We start from the raw sequence: 20,219 nt of genomic DNA on the forward strand, positions 1-20,219 counted from the left end.
ATGAGGCCCAAGAATGTCAGTCTGCGTAGGCTGCAGCTGTGACTTCTTGAGATTGAGAGAGAAGCCCATATCGTGGAGTGTGTTCATAAGGGCATGGGAAGAGTGGTGAACCGCTTCCGGAGATGTAGCCCTGACGAGCCAGTCGTCGAGGTATGGGTAGATGTGGAGGCCCTTCGCTCTGAAGAGGGCCGCCACAGCATTCATGAGCCTGGTAAAGACCCTGGGGGCCAAATTGAGGCCAAAAGGAAGGACCTTGTATTGAAAATGGAAGCCCATGATCCTGAAGCGTAGGAAAGAATGATGGGGCTGCCAAATCGGGACGTGTAGGTACGTGTCCTTCAGATCCAGGGAGTACATCCAGTCTCCCTTGTCCAATGTCTCTGCTATAAAAGCTGGCGTAATCTTGAATTTTTGCAGGGGTAAGGAGAGGTTGAGGGTGGAAAATTCCAGCACAACTCTCCGGCCCACCTGGTTGTTCTTCTGAATGGTGAAATTCCTGGAGTAAAAGCCAAAGCCGCGCTGTGAGGCTGGGACTTCCTCCAATGCCTGACTCTCTACGAGCGACCGGATCTCTACCAAAAGAGTTGCTGTCCCAACCTGTGGGATTGGAGGGGAGGAGAGGCTGGGATAGGGAGGAGGTACCCCGTGGATACTATGGAGAGGATCCAGGGGTCTGCGAAATTCTGGCACCAGAAATGTGCATGGAGAGCAAGCCTGACCCCACCAGAGACACGTGGACCCAAAGGGGGGTGTCGTGCCTTATTTCCCTCTGAGGCTGTCAGATAGGAGGGGGACTGGAAAAAGCCCTTACTCTCCACCCCCCCATTTTTGTTGCTTGCGCTTGTTCTGAACCGGCGAGCAGTCCAGCTGCCTGGATCTACGTTCCTGGAAGCCTCGGAACCCTCCGTACATACAACCCCTCTCAGAGCGTTGCTGAGATTGGGTGTACGATTTGGGCGTGGTCTTTTTAAGGATGGATAAAGACTTGGCAGTTTGTGAGCTGTTCTTTTATTCCAGCTCTTTGTCCGTGGAGGAGTGGAACAGGTCCCTCCGCCCCTCGAATGATAGATCTAGGATGCACTCCTGGACATCCAGGTTGAATTTTGTTGCCCGGAGCCAGGCTGTCCTTCTCATGTCCGTGGCAATGCAGATGGCATGGCAAGAGGTGTCAATATGGGCCACTGTGGATTCCATGAGATCATGCGCCACCAGCTTAGCCTCTGCTAGCCCCCCTTAAAGGGTGATTTGCTTTGGGCGGGGAGTTCCGAAAGGAAGTCCGCAATTTCCCGCCATAAACTTTGGTTGGCAGCCGCCAGCATGGCATCTGCGTTGGCTGACGAAGATGCAAGGAACCGTTGGAATAGAGTTTCTAGCCGTACACCTCCAAGATCTTCTCCTCCTTGCCTAGCAGCACTGCAGAGGCTGAGGACGGCTGAGGCTTGGACTACAGTGATGCCGCAGCGATCACCGAAGAGTGCAGCTGAGGATGGGCCAAGAGAAAGAGTGTACCGCCCCTTCATCTGCCTGTACTTGGTATCCAGGTGTCGATTGACCGGCTGGACCGAGTGGGGTTTGAGCCAGCCCTTCTTGGCCAGGGAGACTACATTGGTTTGCATTGGAATCCCCGTCTTGGCAGAGGGGCGTCGCGTGAGGACTTCAGCCGACCCCCTCTGCTGGCTGCTCGACCTCAGGCAGGCCCAGATATTCTGCCAGCCCCGCAAGACGTTCATGGAAGGCCCTGGCTGTCGGGAACCTCCTCCTCATCCATATCCTGTGAGTCTGAGGGATCCTGTGGAGGAGGCTGGGGTACTGGGACCGCGGCCAGAGGCTGAGGAAGTGGCAGAGGCTGGTATGGACACGCCTGAGGAGTTGGCTGAGGAGCCAGAGGAGGTGGCTGCGCGGGGCCTGGGGTGTCGGCAGAGGCATCTGTGGTGCCGCTAGCATTGCAGGAAGGACTTCCTGATGGCGTCTTTGATGATAACACCCCCCATCTGGGGTGACTTCATGAGGCCGAGGAACTTGTCGAAGAGCCCTTCCTCACTGGCCAAAGAGGTGGCAGGGGGTGCTGACGGGCAAGCGGGGAGCCGCTGCGTACCGTCCATATGGATGCAAAGGAAAGCTGCCCTGCGTAAATGAGGGGTAGACTGTAGGCCACATACCTGGTTGAGGCCAGTCCCACCTTGACACTCGCTCTTCGCCGAATTCCTGGAATGACGTCAGACGGGTGCCTCTTTCTGCCATGGCAGCCATTTTGTCAAGCTGTCTGCCACGTGCCTGCAACGTGTTACTTGGCCCTCTGGGCCCGGCCTCATCCATGACTCTTGCGTGTGGATCACAAGGCCTACCCTGCTCCTCGGGCCTAGGTCCGGTAGGTGGGACACCCTCGACCCCGGGTCAGTAGAGCTACATTTAGGCGCCCCCTCAGACGTATTGCTGGTACTAGGGCGTAGCCCTTCGGCCATGGGGCTGGTTCAAGGACAAAGCCCCTTGGGCGAAGACCCGGTAAACGAACCTTCTGGTCCCTCAACACTGCGACCGGGAGGATCCGAGGAGCTGTCGACCCGAAGGCTGGTAGCTGCAGCAGCCTTGGTGCATGTGCTTGTAGAAGGACCTGACCGGTCCCTCCCACACGGGTGAGTCCCTGGGAAGGAGTCTCCCTTGCAGGGTGCGATGGAGAATATCGGCCCTACCTTGGGCCTGGTTCGATGCTTCACAAAGTTTTTGAGATCCTCTGGAGGAGACTTCTGGAAGAGCTCCCCTCCACCTGGCTGGTCTGTTCTTCAGTGCTCTCTAGGGCAGCGAGTCACACGCTGAACAAGATTGCCAACCGTGTTCTGGGCCAAGGCAACGTAGGTAGAGGGCGTGGGGGTCTGACGTTGGGAAGAGCCCGTTGCAGGACGGACACCTGCTGAACCCTGTAGAAGTCAGCATGCGCCAGGGAGGAGCGTGATGCCTGAGGGCTGCGTACCTGAATGATAAAAAGACAAAAAAGAAGACAAATAGAAGAAGTATCCGCACATGGAATTAGATGGCTGAAGCCAAACCTAGGAGCGCTGGTGAATTCGTCCCGTTTTCGTCGACGCGGAAAAGAGGACTGAGGTGAAAAACTGGAGGGCAAAGTCAAGACAGCGCATGCTACCTGGGCTGCACCCCTGTGTGCCTCCAAATTTAAAGGGGAAAAAGGTTTTTTCTGGTGAAAAGGGTTCCTTCTCCCGTCCCTTGGAAGGGATGCCAATACACACGGGAAGAAAGGGGCCGGGACGTAAGAGTATGAAGAAGAGAAAAGAGTATAATAAAAAGGAATGAAAGTAGAAGGAAAAACATTGACTCTGAAAGGGGATAGAAAAAGCGGAGGATTTAACCAAGAAATGACCCAACAAACAGCTATTCACTTTTTAGAGGGGGAAAAACAGAAATCGAAATTGTTGCAGGTGGGGCTCCCAGTTTCCACATTTTCTTAAAGCGATTTGATATAAAGATTCCATTCTACAGTGGCCTAATGCATCTGAAAATATTTAAAATAGTGGCAAGTTGGAGAAACCTGTTTAAGTACCCATGTCTCAAAGGGTTTGTAGTGCAGAACCTGTTTGGTTTTGATAGCCCTCAGTTATTGGGAGACCATATGCCAGTAGCTTGCATTTTGTAACCCCATGAGAGATATTTCTCCTCACAAGGCTTGTGAATTTAATGGAGGAGAATATAATTTCAAGCAAAAGAGCTATACTCTGATGAAAGCCAAACCAACAAGGGAACATGGAAATAGTATTACACCGACACAAAGGAGCCTTAAAGTGCAAAGTTTCCTTTGAGTTGTATGAGACAAGGAAATGTGTAGCCAATGTCCAAATACCTTTCTCAAAACAGCAAAAGCATTTGCTAGACGTAGCAGGAACATGAAAGCAAGACAGACGCTTCACTGTTGTTGTTGGTAAACTATTGAGACCGAGAGAGATTAGACGGCTGCTTGATGATATTCATGTACATGGGTTATTTGAGAACTGACAGAAGTGTTTATGTGCTGGAAGGTAAGCCAAGCATCTGCTTGTCAAATCATCAACAATAAGCAGCAAATATATTTTTAACGCACAAAACAGAAGAACTTCTGATAAACATTTTCAATTGCCCATTTTTAATATTACTTCGATCTTTTGGGCAATATTGGATGCACAAAACATGGTAGAGTACAGCCTCCATACAAAAATCTTGACCATTTCAGAGTTTCCTAACGACAGCACTATTTGCATTAAGAACCAGGGTTCATTCCTCAACTGCACGTCTTAAAAGAATCGTAGAAATTCTGCCAGACCTGCAGGTCAAGTAACTTAAATTTTCTACTCGACATTAAGAGACATCCCCTCGACCCATGAACTCTATGGTACATTATTTCTGGTACAGAAACAATATGGTGGACTATGAACAAACATTACCAACACTTCCAATTTGTCTTTTTAATATTCTTGCCCTCCGGACATGCTGGAAGCAAATTTCCTGTGTATGGCAAAGGGTATAAGATACCATATGTGAAGTACTAATATGGGGGTAATAGTAAATTTGAGTTACATTTAAGCTTAGAGTATGTAATAGCTCATTAGTTCAAGCTAGGGTTGATGGGGCAGTTAAAGTTAGGATTTCAGTTGGGTTAGGACATATGTTACACCACTTAATGGATCATTAGTAAAGATCCATTATAGGGATGGAGTGCGAGTTACAAACTGATGCCGAAATGTAGTATACTGACTATCAATTCATTATTGTTTGTTAAATAGACGGGCATCCACGACCTTCTATTGTGCTCCTCACCAATTATCCATAGCATGCTGCACCCACTGGAGGCAGAAGGAATGCAGAATTGGAAACAGACTGCGCCCCACTCAATATACCTTTATTCAAAAGGATGTGCAGGGCAGTTCCAAGAGGCAGTTCAGTTCATAGTATAAGTTATATAAATGGTCACGTTACACACACAGTCCTATGAATGAGTCAGGAGTCTGAAGCCTCAACGCTACCTATACTTGAAAGGCAACTATTTACATACTTCTGTGGCTGAGCATGGGGGAACTCACCTGCCGAGGAGAGCAATCTAGGGGCTTTGTGGCTGTAAGAGCTAGGAGCGCCACAGGCACCAAGCTGCAATGCAGTCAGGACAAAAAGGAGCCTTTATGGCTGCTGAAGTCTATCACAATGTTGCATTTTCCTTAAAACAGCTTCAGTTATTATATTCTCTCTCTCGTACAGTACTTCCAATGGAAAAAGTTAACCTCTGCTCTCAACGAATGCTCTTCCCAATGAACCCATAAATGTCAGTCTGACGCACACTGCTGAAGCGGTTGAGGTTAGAAGCGAGTAAGCTGAATTTGTCATGATCTGCCTCACTCGAGTTCCCGCGAGATTGCTGCTGGCAGCTGTGTCCAGTGTGCCTCTTCCTTCATATCCATGCCCAGCCTCACAGCCAGGGTCCCCATCATGAGCTTTAACCTCCTGCTTACAGCCTAGAAGAGCCTAGTTAGCTTAAAACCAACATTTACCAGGAGATACTTTTGGATTCCCAGACTGATGCCGAACAAAGACAACTATGTGAATATAACTCATGTGCATTTGGAACAATCTATAAATACACATTAGGACACATCTATATGTGATTCAAAGCATACATGCTCATAAATAATGGATACAATTATATGTTTGAATTTTATGTGGAAGTTAGATTTGTGGAATACTATGTACTTAGCTCCTCATTCCCCAGTGTTAGCTCCTGGTGACTGGTTACTGGTGGATACTGTAAGAAACCGGAAGGTGTTTTCTAGCTAATCCCCGGGGATCTGCCATCAAGGTGGCCAGGACATGGCCAACGCTATTGGATCCAGTTCGTGGGAGTGGACCAGTGAGGGAGGATCACCTGGATGGGGGTCCTTAGGGAGTGGGACACCCACTGGCGAGACATGGTATCCCCCTTCTTTCAACACCTTTTCCCCATCCTACCATGTAGGATATGCCAAAACACTGCCCACCCCCTTTTCCGACAAACACTTTCGCACAACACGAAAGAGACTAACACCAGACCTGTTTTTCTGACATGACCCAATACAAGGGTCAGGCAAAGTCAGGCAATTGACCAAAATCACACACCCCCGACAGCCCTTTCCCTTCCTCACAGGGATAAAAGGTGGAGCACAGGACGAGTAAGGCAGACCGCACAACGTGAGAGCTAACTCAGCACAGCAGTTCAAGAGAAGGAGAAAGACTGTGCATACCGAGATGGTGACAAGGAGAGAAGTGACCTTGCCTTTTCCGACCAAGGCCTGTGAAATCTCTGCAGAAGGAATCATAAAACTGCAAACAACAGTCAGCGTGTGTTGCAGCAGATGTCAACCGTACACAAGACCCTCCTTCGCTGATTACCAAGCCGGTGTGGGACGCTTGTCTCTGTGGTACAAACCTTGACTCCAAAGAGAAAGAAAGCCTAGCAGTTCATCAGAGTCGGTGAATCGAGGGGAGAGTCGATAAGAAACCGAACTGTGTTGAACGAAAAGTAACAAACGGCTAATTTGAACTGTTAAAGGCTTAAAGAGCTATTGATGAAAAACGGGGAAAACTAGCAACAGTGAAGTCTGGCACCACGTGGGTGCACACACAGGAAACTCTGGCCGATTTCCCGATGTTAGAAACTACTGTAACCAGAAGGCATTGGGAAAAGGCGAAAAGAGGCCAAAGTGGTCATACAGGGGTCTTGTAAAATCCTCTATACAGCCAAAAGTCTTTAACCGACAGATGATTGTGAAACAGGAAATGAATCCCGCTTGGTGAAAATAGTGCATGAACAGTGTGTTACAAAGGTGGGCAAAAGTGATCCCGGCAGAGGGATGCTAACAATAAAGGGAGGAGCCTGAAGTCCCATGAACAATGTGTTGACAAGAGTGAACCCGACAGAGGGATGTCCACAGTGAATTGTTTGAAAAGACATTAAGATTTGTGAAAGCAAGAAATATTCTAAGAGCAGGGGAACTGAATTGTCCCCCTTGTCATTTGGGTCTGAGCCCGACCAAGGGAGATCCAGAGGTGAAAAGACATCACCCCAAAGTCCATTTGGAAAGGAACTCTGTTGTTGAATACGTCAGGCCCTCAAAGGCAAGAGCCTTTTAACTGCAAAGAGACTTAACCACTGAAGAACCTGATAGCTGGTACAGAACTGTCGGCTCGTGCTGGGGAAAGCTTGAGCATGTGCTATGCTCAGGAGATCCACTTTGTCCTGTGCTCGTGGGGAAGGGAGACCCCTCGCAATAGCATCCCGACTTATTATTTTTGAACACTTCCTTCTTTATTGAAAACCCTATCCTACACTTTTTTTGCCATTAGTTTGAAGGATTTGGCAATCTTTATTTTTAACATAGGCCTTTTACTTTGACAAGACTCCACAAGGACTGCCTTATTTTTCATTTGATGGTCGAAACTTGCTCCCACCTTAGATCTATGTTAGGTGTTTTTCCACCCTGCATTTACAGTATAATAAACACCCTTGAACTGTCATAATTGTGTCTGTCTTTACTGTTGTTTACCACGAGTTACTTACAATACGCAGGAGCTTATCCAATCTTAATTTCGAGCCCTGCAAAATGTAAATTTGTTCAAAACTCTTGCATTACGTGTTTTCCTCAACACTGAAGCTAGGGCTTTGCAAACTTGTCACAATCTTTATTTCAAACGTACACATTCAAAATGTACATACATGGATAGAGAATAATTTTCTAATTAGCAATGCTATAACAAGACAATTTCTAAATCTAAAGTAATCCGTTGCAGACTTGGATCGGCTGGCCAAACTTCATCCAGCAAGTTGCAGTGTGGACATTGGAACTCTGATGTGAAGTATTTCGATATATTCTTGGGTACAATGCAAGGATATATTTACTGTACTACACCAGGCCAAGAAAGCAATAATATGTTTTTGCGGTCACAAATACAAATCTCAGCGAGTGGGTCTCTGTTTCTTAGCAACAGCATACTCAATAAAGGCTGACTCAGACCTCAGAGTTGCTCCAGAACCCACCAACCAGGCCAAATTGAATAAAAGGCAGTCTACCAGAGATTTAAACGGCAAACCTATGCAACCTAGAGGGAGTTATTCAGTGTGCAATTAGTAGAAAAATGAATTCCGAAGGTACACTACGACCAACGGTAGAGTACAATAAAATGGTCTGATCTATAATGATTTATTACGCCCCGTTGCAACATCACAATGCCTACTGGCTGAGGCAGCACACAATTCACCTCAGCAGAAATTCCATCCACTACAAAAACAGTTAAGGGCTGTTTAGCTTTACAAATTAGATTATTCTGAACCAATATCCTCTTGCAATTCAGTCCTTTGACAAGAATACATTTATGCATGGATGTTTATGAAGTGTATTGTTCGAGTACGACAAGAGCAGTATACTACACCTGTGTGTTCATACTTATTCTACCCTAAAAAAATGATTTTCACAATATTTGTTTACCTCAAATTGCAGTCCGTATTTGGGTGCAGGTTTCCAACAACAGACATTCTACATGTGTTCTGTATGAATGCTACTGGAAAATATTTACTTTAGAGTAAGAAACCAAATGTTAAAAGGGAATGATCATATGACAGTGTGTAAGGAAAACATCCCCTTTCATGTACCAAAAGTATACTGCAAATCAGCTCAAAGTTGTTGAATATTATAAAGGAATTCAGACTTCAGCCTTGCTCTACTAAATGGATATAGAACTCCACTGTGACTTTCAATATCATTGTAAAGTATGGTAGGGTGTTTTATACCCCATATATATTCAATTTATCGCAATGAAAATTTCACCATGCCCCATCTTTGGGGTTCGAATCTTGTGAAGAAACATTCTGTTCTTCGTCTCTATGCACTTTTATCTTAAGTGAAGTTGGCTTCAAATAACTACACTGCCTTGGCAGAAATTGTTGACATTTAAAAGGAGAAAGCATTTGAAAACAAAACATTCAATATAGAAAAATAATTGATTTTAGATTTCCTTCCATACAGGCTAAATCTGTCATTAAGGTTTCTTTTACAGAGGACTAGTATGGAACCTGTGTTGGATATATATATATATATATATTTTTTATAAGGCTTTACATGAGAAACTACATATATTTAGTAAACCATCCTTAAATCATTTTTGTAGCATTACCTGTACTGCTAATGAAGGCGCAGCAACATTTGCAGTCGGCTGAGGGACTGTGACTTGCGATAGCTGAGGAGATGATTGGCCTGCTGGTTGAGGTAGTTGGGCTGCGGGCTGGGCAGGCGCTTGAAGAAAGGCAGCAGTGGGCTCGCCTGCTGGAAAAAGCTAGTGAAGAAATATTTCAATTAATCAACTATGCAGATGTTTTGATAGTAGATTAAAAGGAACAAGCTACCGCCAAAAAGCTGTACATTAATTCCTAAAGATAATTGTAGGCATCATCATTTTTAAAAAGTGAAGGAAAGGCATTGTCAGACCATCACAAAATTCCTTAAACTTTAAGGTTTCTACAGCAAGTATGAGTTACTCCCAGAAATGACTCAGTGCTCTGTTCCAAGAGTTCAAAGGTGTGACCAGAGTTCTTTATACACAGTAAGAAAGGTGAAAGCAATATTAAAGCACAAGCTCAGGTGCATCGGCATGATCTGGCCTCTTGCTCCTCCAGTTTCCCCATACATCAGTTATTCTTCACTCTATCCTTACAAAGAGGGGACAGGTCGGAGGACAGGGTTCCTGATTAATTTTAATTGGACAACTAGGAGTAGAAAAGGCCCTATTGCAACTAGTGCTATGTCCATTCCTCCCTTCTTTCTACAGGATACACAATCCAAGTTTGTATTCCTATTATTAAACTAATTGAAAATATTATGCTGAAATGGTAAAATAAATTAACTTCGAGTCCCATAGACCTCTTCATCAGGTGGTGGTCACAGAGCTAAAACACAGCAGCGACAACCATCAGATGAAGAGGTCAATGTTGCTTCAAAAGCGAATACATGGTACCAATCTCATCAGATTGTCAGTCTAATAAAAGGTATAAAAACAGATTTTGAAACTGGATCAGCGCAATTGTCAAATCTTTCTTTGCACATTCGAAACGACAAAGATTTTAAAGCAATGTTGATCTAAACGGCACAGGCAGCAGTCAGATGAGCCGACGGGAAATATCAATATATACTCTTGTGCTGACATTCAATGCATATTGCTTGCATAAAGGTGGGACGAAACAGAGTGGTTGCACAGCAGATAACCAAGTGCAATGAGAAACTGGAACACCACAGAGGATGCTCTGGCCTTTGCGGTATATACTTCACGGCCCGCTGTAGCGGCTGTGTAGTTATGGTTAAGTTGCTAAACTCATAGGAAGAGCACTTTTTCAGCGGCTTATAACTTCACTCCTCCGGGAGGAATCCTCACCAAAAAAAGTACATGGCCGGCTCTGAATTTTTTCAACAAGTTGGGTAAAGTTTCGGTCAGAGGCGCAAAGTTATAGGGGGGGTCCCAAATTCTTTTTTTCCCCCGTAGACTGAATGGGGGAAAACTTTGCGCACGGCTACAGCCCGAACTGATTTTCACCAAATATGCGGTAGGAGCGGAAACTTGGTGGAAATCCGACCAGTACTTTAGTTGCAAATTACTGAAATGTACGTCCCAAAAAATGTGTGCTATCTGGGTCCCCTGCGGACCAAAGTCTCATTGGCCTGAGGCACGCCGGTGGTTGGCTGGAGGGAAGCGTGCTGTGCGGCAAAGTGTTTGGGAAACGCCACATGGTGTATCGGAGGGCAGTGCGCCGACGGAAGGGTCTGCAAAATATACTGTACGCCATGTGTTGGCCGTAAGAAGGGAGGGAAAGGTTGGGGGAGTGAGAAGTGGTTAATGTGAGACATGTAAATAGGGGGAAGAAGATGGAGGAGTGGCTGCAGTATTAGTGCATATTGCGTCAATTTGCAGGTACGTAGACAGCTGACTACTTTGTGTGGCGATTGCAGACAGCTGTCTTAACGGCCCAATAACTTTTGCCGCAACCTGTTTGCGGCGACCACTTTCCGTGGTTCGGGGTGGCAGGTGAATTTCAGAATTGCACATGGCATAGGCTGGGTGGGAGTGCAGATGCCTGTGCTGTGTGGATGGATAGTGGTAGTTGGGCACATGGTGGCATGCATGGGTGCATGATGTATCAGTGGGTCTGTTGAAGGATTATACTATTGGGTGCATGGCCGAAGGTCAGCAGCCATGCACTGAAGAGCCTAGGGCTTGAGCTCACCCACCGTAGCAATGCATGTCAGACTCTGTATCCGGTAGACGGGGGTGTGGGATGTGCAGATTGTGTGGAGTAGGTTTACTGTTGCAAACAGTATGTGGGTAGGTTGGCAGTGACAAAATACTTAGTGAACGGAAGTCGGTATGTCCGTAGTATGTGAATGACAGTGCAAAGGGATGCCAGAGACAATGTTTTATTTTTACAATATGGTAAATGTTGCAATTTAGTACTGGATAGCTCAATGGCAGTGCGTAGGCTGGGTAGGAGTGCTCGGTAGGAGTGCTGGTGGGAGTGTTGTGTATGTAGATTGTGTTAGTTGGTGACATGTATGGTGGCATTACGTTGGGGTGGGTGTGTGCAAGGCCTAGACTATTGGGTGCATGGCCAAAGGTCGTAGGCCGGAGGCCATGCACTCAAGAGCCTAGGCGTCGAGCAGAACGATGCACTAATGTATTGTTGACTCTGCATCCTGTCAGTATGGTTAAAGGGCAGCTTATATGTGCTTGGATAGTGTGCTATGTGCAGATTGCTTGCAGTATAGGCAATGTTGTGAGTAGTTTGTGGTTAGGTTGGCAGTGACAATACTTCCTGAGTGGAAGTGGGTAAGACAATCGTATGTGAATGAAAGGGCAAAGGGGTGCCGGAGACAGTAATGGGAGTACATTATGGAGACTATTGCATATAACGCTGTGCATATGCATTTCGGTGTGGATGTTGGGTAGGAGTGCTGGTGCCAGTGGTGAGTATGTGCATAGTGGTATGCGGTGAAATGCTGACATGATTGGTAGAGTTACGGTACAGGGCATGTGTGCAAGGAGCACACCCACTGCAGCCTTGCAGGTTTGACAGTGCATTAGGCACTGAGTGGTGATGTTTGGAGAATTGGTTTGGAGTACACTGTACACGTGCTACAGCAGCACAAGTGAGTTCCAAAGGGTGTATTTTGCGTTCCATGGTTGTGGTGATAGTTGCAACATGGTACAGTATTTGGTGTACAGCAGGAGATGGTGCAGCGAGAAGTTGTGTAGTGTGGCTACAGGGTGCAGTGTTTATGTAATGTTGAAGTGCAGCTTACATGTGCTTGGTTACTGTGATGTGTGCACATTTATTGAAGTAGGCCCAATATTGTGCAGCTGTTGTGAATAGGTTGCCAGTGACAATACTTTGTGAATGGCAGTGGGTAGGGGTGGTACGGGCTGTGATATGTTTGTGGATTCTGCTAACTGGGACACTTTTCCGTGAATGGGTGTTATTTGGTGTGGGGGAGTTGAGTAGAAGTGGAGCTACATATGTTACGTTTGTGCATTATTTTAGGTGGCAAAATGGTGGCATGCATGGATCCATAGTGTTGTCGTAGGTGTGGAAAGGGCTGTACTGCTGTGTGCATGGCCAAAGGTGTGGTGGGTGCGCCCTTGGATAATTGTGGATGCTGCAATCCTGCATTCTTTAGCAGAGGTTTCTGGTGGAGGGGCTTTGGAATGAAACAGGACATGTACTGAAAATGTGCAACGGTAATTATGGAGTGGTGTGCAGAAATTATAGTGTGGTATGCAGAGGTTTTTTGTGTGATTGCTGCATGCGTGTTTGAAAATTTGCCAGCACCCAATGGGGTGTGGAGCAAAAATGCTTGTGCAAAGGTAAGAAGTATTGTGTGTGCGTTACTGGCCCGTGGCCTTAACTGTAGATGCGAAAGCGCACGTGCCACATTCTGCCATTATGAGCATGGTGGAAATGGAATTGTGGGAAATAGGCAATTAGGTGTTTAGGGTGTGGTTGCAAGGAAGGGGCGGTACCAAATCGTCTAAATACTGTCTCGTGAGGTTGGTGGAGATGGAGAGATGCACAGGGCTCATCGTCGGTGACACCTTTGTGCGCCATCTGAACAGGTGTTGCATGCAAAGAGGCATTGCTGGTAATTTCGGGTTGGAAGGAGTGGACGCTTTTTGGGGCTGTCAGGTTGACTGCCGTTTCGGCGGAATAGTTCGACTTTGCAGATATGTGGCCTCCGTCAAGAACATTGAATTTGTCGTTGTGCACTATGGAAGTCTACATTTGGGTTATAGGTCATGTGGACGTTTAATCCGCCGCCTGAAGAGGTTGCTGAATGTAGTGATGCAGATTTTTCCTACTGCTAAGGTAGTTTTCTCATGCATAACACCAAGAGGAGTATGGGCCCATGACGGTGTAATATGTCCCCAGCCAGAGGTCGGAAGGCCTGTTATAAACAGAATTATGCGTGATTTTATGCAGACTGCTAGCATGTTCTCCACCCATTATGAGGTGATGCGGTTGCACAATATGCAGTGGTTCCATAGAAATGGCATTTATTTGAGCGCCATTGGCAATGCTGTTTTCTTTTACATTCTGCAAGAAACATTGATCAGAATGTGGTAAAAAAGTGGGGAGAGGCAAACAAATACGCATATAAAGAGGAAAAACAAAAAGTGGCTCGCACACCTGTTTAAAAACATTTTTTTATACATCAACAACGGAAGATCCAATCCCATTGTGAGGTTCATGTTACTTACCCCGCCACCCCCCCTCACTATCATGAAAGGGTAGCGGATTGTGCTGTACTTTAAGGATTACACGTGCCACATCCTGGGTGGCCATGTGGATATATGCGGATGAAGAAAGCGTACATAGTTTCCAAGAACTTTGTAGTGGACGTGCTTTGAAATGGCACAACACTTGTACTGTAAATGTGTAACGGTACATTTGAAGTGTTGTACAGGAGTGACAGTGTTGGATGATGGCGGCTTCGATGCGATTGGTGGATGCGTGTGTGCCTATTAACGCATAAGCGAATGAGGCAGTGCCGCAGAGAAGATAGTGCAAAGTAAAGGAGGACTCCTCCTGTTTCACTGGGGTGCAGCCAACACGCACGTGCCACATTCTGCCCTTCTCACCATGCTGGCCAATGGAAATGGGACTATGGCATTTGGCCAATCAGGTGTTCAGGGTGTACGTCACAGGAAAAAGCACCAATAGGAAGAAGGACTCCTCCTGCTTCACTGGGGCGCGGCCCTTGCGCTAGTTCGGAAAGCGCACATGCCACATTGTGCCCTTGTAAGCATGCTGGGCAATGGGAACGTGCCTGTCGGGATTATCCAATTAGCTTCTTAGGTTCCGCCTCACAGGTAGGGGTGGTAACAAATTGTTACTGTACTTCGTGCACTCAGACTGGTAGAAATGGAGGGACACAGAGTGCTGTTACGGGGTGATGGCTTTGTGGTAGATTAGCACAGGTATGCCGAGGAAAAAGACTTGGATGGCAATTTCGGGTTGAATGGAGTGGAGGAATTGCTGTGCGCTGTCGACTACTGCAATTTCGGCATCTGCAAAGAAGTGTTCACTTTTCGGGCCTTTTCGTGTTATCGTGCTACACTATGGAGCTCAGCATGTGGGTCGCGCTTCTTCTTCATATGTGGTGCATCAACTGAGGAGATTGCTAACAGCAGTGAGGCGTTTCTTTCCCACTGCGAAAATTCTATTCTCATCTATACCGGCAAGAAGAATGTGGGCCTGTTGGAATGGAGTTTCTTCCCACTCAGAGGGCAAAAGCTGTACCATCAATGGAAAAATTGCAAATTTTTGGGCAAAGCTGGAATGTTCTTCTGCAACAATTACATCATTGGGTGTAGAAATGCAGTTTTCTTCCATGACAATGGCAAGTTTTTGTCGAACATTGGCAATGGTATTCTTTTGCAGCATTTACAAGATGCATTGAAAACCTTACTGTAAGAATGCGTGGAGTACAGGAAAAGAAAAATCTGTATAAAAAGCGAAAATCCTTTGTATTATACATACCACTAAGACTATGCACCTGTGCTAATGCAGTTTGTTCCCTGCGAAGGAGGAAGATGTATCAGCAAAGGGAGCAAGTCTATATTTTTGTATGATGCTGCAATATTTTTCTGCAAGATTGACATTCTGTTGGGATCTCGTGTGACGCCAAAGTCTCTCCAGACCTCGGGTGAACCCCAAAGAGCCGGGTAGAAAGAGCACAAAGCCGTCACCGACTCAGACTAAGCCGGCAGGGGACACCGAGCAGGTCGAGCTTCCGGCCCTCCTCTCAAATGAACTGGAAAACAACTCCAGAGTCTGCATTTCATTGCATCACCCTGCACTGTTGAAGGCCAGCTACCTTTGGACTAAATGCTGCACGTTGTCCGTTTTGCACTGCTGATTTTGCTGCAGTAATAAAGAGTTAAGCTTGTAACACAAGAGCTTCTGCTACATCATTTTACAACACATTGCTTCAAAAAATGTGGACTTATTCCATGACAATGGCATTTCTTTGTGCAATATTGGTAATGGTGTTTTGTAGTGGCATGTACAGGATGCAGTGAAGAGGTTGTTGTAAGAATGGGCAGAGTGCACAAATATAAAAATCTCTATAGCAACCACAGAAAGAGTTTTCCCTTAAGAGCATCTACACAAACAAAACCGCAACAGCCTTTTTTTAGAGCCCTCACTACATATAAAATCCGCTGTACTGGTTGAAATGTATTCCGCCACACCTGCACACAGCACGAAAAGTATGTGTAAACTCTGTTACTTCCGGGATTCCACATGCACATCCGGGACATTTGCAGAATGGCGCGCACGGAAATGGGTCTGTGGAAGCTACGACATTGTGCAATAAGGCTTCTGGGTGTGGTGTGAGCAAGAATGTGTTGGAAGCGTAACGTTTGTACATTAGTCACCAACTGAATATTACAGTACTGTATATGATGTTGTTAGCAGGTAATTGGAATAACTACTGCAAAGGGTGGGCAGGGACTTGGACACACATTGCGAATGAAAGCTGTCGACTGCAAGCAGGTCCCAATATGCACTGTGTTCTATTTGTCTTGCGTGTGAACAAAGGGCCACTGTACATGTTGCGATCAACAGTACAATAGAACAGCGAATGTATATATCCAACGTATCATGCACTACTCCTTCACAGCTTGAGCAGTGGCGCTGCCATATGTGTGAATGTCTTACCACTGGTAATTTGTTCTTGTACTTCCTGATGTGCAGCATATTGTATGCAAGTCTTCTACTATAGCAATCTGTGCATCCAGGCAAAAGTTCCCTCACTTGATGGTACTATATTAGTGGTATCTGTAGCATTTATGGAGATGAGTACATTTTGCCACATAGGAATGCTTTTCATCAGGAGACACGCATTTTCATTAGGAAGCGCAACAAAACAGTTGTTCCGGCAGCGCCATGCTGCCACCATACTTTTCTAACCGACACTGTTAATGTTTGAGATTCCAATATTTTGTTGCTTACTCAGCTGTGCTCACATGTAACTGTCTGGGATTTAGCAAACAGCAACAGCGTTCATATTTTCCAGAGTCACTACTGATTGTTATATGTGCAGTCCAATATTTTATGCACTTGTGCAAACGGTAGTGAGGAACTTGCTACGTACCCTCATGTTGCTAAGTGCAGAGACTCTGTGTGAGTTTCACACGTAATGAAACGACAAGCAGCTCATCAATCAAGGCATTGGGCCATTTAACACGCCCACTGTACACTGGAGCATCCTGCTACTTGCTCCCAATGGGCCCCAGGCAGCCAGCCATGACGCAGTCATGAATTGGTAGCTTTGCAACACGAAATCCGTAGGCGGCAGCACAGTTTGAAATTATGTAGTGTGCGGCATGATTCGGTAGGCGTGGCGAAAGGGGTGGCATTACCAGGAGACAGAGGATGGGATACGCATACGTATATGTATAGCTGTGCAACTAAAAGACGTCCGATGCCACGACTAATTAAAAAGGAAATGAGAAAATGAGGATATGAGGCCAGTTCTGTAGTCGCATGGACACTTCCATTGCGATTGAACATATGCCGGCCACATGCACTCTCAGTAGGAAACCTCTGTTTTGCTTACCTGCCGGAATCTAGGGCAGCACTGTGCGCTACAGTCACAATGCATTGGCAGCACCAAAGCAACAAATATGCACACACTCACAAACAGTTTACATGTACACGTTTAATTTGTAAGAAACATTGGCCGTATTTGGACAGGGTAGGAGTACTAGTAATTGTTTAGCAATTGTTTCATTTTTACATACTGGCTGTGTGCATTACTTTTTACAGTGTCTCATGGATTGTGTGTGGCTACATGCTGTTATGGAAGAGGTGCAGCTATTGATGCATTCCTTCAATGTAAAGTGTGTCCTCTTACGCACAAACCTATGTGTGAAGTGTACATAAAGCAATACATATTACCTACATTTCTTTTTACACTATGCTGCTTGCCCATGCAGTTATTATCCTTACTTATTTAGGCAAGAGGGACGTTCTTTTCCAGCTATTCTAGGGTGCTTGGCATTGTTGCGAAAAAAAATAACAAATATCATGGTTTGCTATTGTGGTACACTGCAGAAATTAGACATTTATAGGAGACACTTCAGTGTAGTTACCACATTGGAGTTACGTTTTGCTCTCAATACATTCCTTAATCTGAAATTTGTTTCTTCGTTTTCATGTGTATCAGCAGTGTGGAAATATTGCTGGACGCACACGTGGACTGTGTACTGGTTATTTCCATTATGGTGCATACTGTATGCCTTTGGTCTGTTTCACAAGTACAGAGTTGGCACACTTACCTTACTTCATTCTCCTTGCGAATTACATACATGGTGCAATGTATACATGTTTATTCACTTTGATGAATGGTAGCAGTATGTAAGACAACTAATTTGGTTTCCAGCAGTTGGAAAGCTAGCCACTGTATGCGCTCAGATGAACATTTGGTGGTTATTGTGCTCCTTGGTATGGAGACATCAATTTCCTATGCTGTATGGTACATCTACGAAACCCAATGTCTTTGTGGTCTAAACCTATTAAATTCAGTGAAAAAACTTTGTTAAAAGGGACTTTATGGTTAAGTTGCACTACCAAAAACATGAGTTCAATGGCAATGCTACTGCCCCTCTAAAAATGCAAAAAAGTAAACCCAGAGCACACTTGAACACCTGGTTCACTCCTAAGCTCAAAGTTCTAAGAAATGAAAAAAGGAAGCTCGAATCCATCTGGAAAAAAAAAAAAAACACTACAGCCAACAAAGACACCCTACTAAAAATTACAGCCACCTACAAAGAAGAAATTATCCTAGCAAAACGTGAAACCTATAACAGGATTGACAAAGCAAGTTCCAGTACTAGAGAACTTTTTAACCTTTTAAGGGAACATTAATCTCCCACCCCCCACTGATAACTGCATTAAAGATCAAAAATGGTGCACTAATATTCCAAGACACACTAGCCAACAAAATCAATATGCTCCAAAATAAAATAGCCACCAAGAAACCAAACCTACCCCCATCTGAGTAAATAGGAGTATTCAAAGTTCAACCACCCCTAAGCCCACTGAGCGTTTCAAATTATCCCGTGCGTCTCCCCAAGAAATACAAAAAATCATATCCTCACTTAAACCCTCTGATTGCCAAGGCGATGCCTGTCCTGCCTCGGTCATAAAAGAAGCAGCAAGTGTACTCGCCCCCTTCATCACCTCACTGATAAATGCCTCCTTCCGCACAGGGTCTGTCCCCACTAATCTGAAGTCCTTAAGATCCAGGAAGCACATCCAGTCTCCCTTGTCCAATGTCTCTGCTATAAAAGCTGGCGTAACCATCTTGAATTTTTGCAGGGGTAGGGAGAGGTTGAGGGTGGAAAGGTCAAGCACAACTCTCAGGCCCACCTGGTGGTTCTTCTGAATGGCGAAAATCCTGTAGTAATAGTCAAAGCCTCGCTGGGAGGCTGGGACTTCCTCCACTACCTGGCTCTCTACGAGCGACCGGATCTCTGCCAAAGGAGTTGCTGTCCCAACCTGTGGGAGTGGAGGGGAGGAGGGAGGAGAGGCTGGGATAGGAAGATGGTACGGTACCCACGTGGATTCTACGGAGCGGATCCAGGGGTCCACAAAATTCTGTCGCCAGAAATATGCATTGAGAGCAAGCCTGTCCCCCACCGGTGACACATGGATCCGAAGGGGCATGTCATGGTTTCTTTCCCTTGGAGGCTGTTGCTGAAGAGGGAGACTGGAAAAAGTCCTTACTCCCCTCCCCCCTTTTGGTTGCTTTTGCCGGTTCTGAGACTGCGAGCGGTCAAGCTGCCTGGATCTCCGTTGCTGGAAGCCACGAAACCCTCCATATGTCTGACCCCTTTCCGAGCGCTGCTGAGATTGGGTGTACGATTTGGGCGTGGTCTTTGTAAGGATGGATAAAGACTTTGCTGCTTGTGAGCTGTTTTTCTTTTTGTCCAGCTCCTTGTCCGTAGACGAGTGGAAGAGGTCCCACACCCCCCCACTCCCCGAACGGTAGATCTAGAATGCGCTCCTGGACATTCAGGTTGAATTTTGTTGCCCGGAGCCAGGCTGTCCTTCTCGTGTCCATGGCAATTCAGATGGCACGGCCTGAGGTATCAATATGAGCCACTGTGGTTTCCATGAGGTCAAGCGCCACCAGATTGGCTTGAGCTAGCCCCGCCTTAAAGCGTGATTGGCTCTGGGTGGGGAGTTCCGGGAGGAAGTCCACAATTTCCAGCCATAATCTCTGGTTGGCGGCAGCCAGCATGACATCAGCGTTGGCTTGAAGTATATGTAGAGAGGCGTTGGAATAGAGTTTCTTGCCATATGCCTCCAAGATCTTCTCCTTGCCTAACAGCGCCGCGGAGGAAGAGGCCGAGGACGACTGGGGCTTGGAGTATAGTGATGCCGCAGCGATCACCGAAGAGTGTGGCTGCTGATGGGTTGACACAGCCAGAAACCCTCTGTCGGCTGCTCGAATTCGGGTTGGGGTAGGCCCAGGTACTCCACCAGACCAGCAAGACGTTTGTGGAAGGCTCTGGCTGAGGATGGTGTGTCTGGATCCTCCTCCTCATCTGTATCCAACTGTAGGATCCTGTGGAAGAGGAGGAGCAGTTGGCGTCGGAGGCTGGTA

At 46.2% G+C, this 20,219-nt stretch overlaps 1 protein-coding gene across 2 annotated transcripts in view; it reads right to left on the minus strand.

Annotated features, from left to right (window-relative positions):
- OXSR1 (oxidative stress responsive kinase 1) overlaps positions 1–20,219 on the minus strand; it is a 1,686,100-nt gene that overhangs the window by 392,513 nt on the left and 1,273,368 nt on the right. For both annotated transcript variants that reach the window (XM_069647752.1, XM_069647753.1), the window contains exon 13: positions 9,178–9,336. In XM_069647752.1, the coding sequence (XP_069503853.1) occupies positions 9,178–9,336 (159 nt within the window). The remainder of the gene's footprint in view (positions 1–9,177; positions 9,337–20,219) is intronic.

The sequence above is a fragment of the Ambystoma mexicanum genome, chromosome 2q, assembly GCF_040938575.1.
Source record: "Ambystoma mexicanum isolate Mex_15411 chromosome 2q, UKY_AmexF1_1, whole genome shotgun sequence".
Classification (NCBI taxonomy): Eukaryota; Metazoa; Chordata; class Amphibia; order Caudata; family Ambystomatidae; genus Ambystoma; species Ambystoma mexicanum.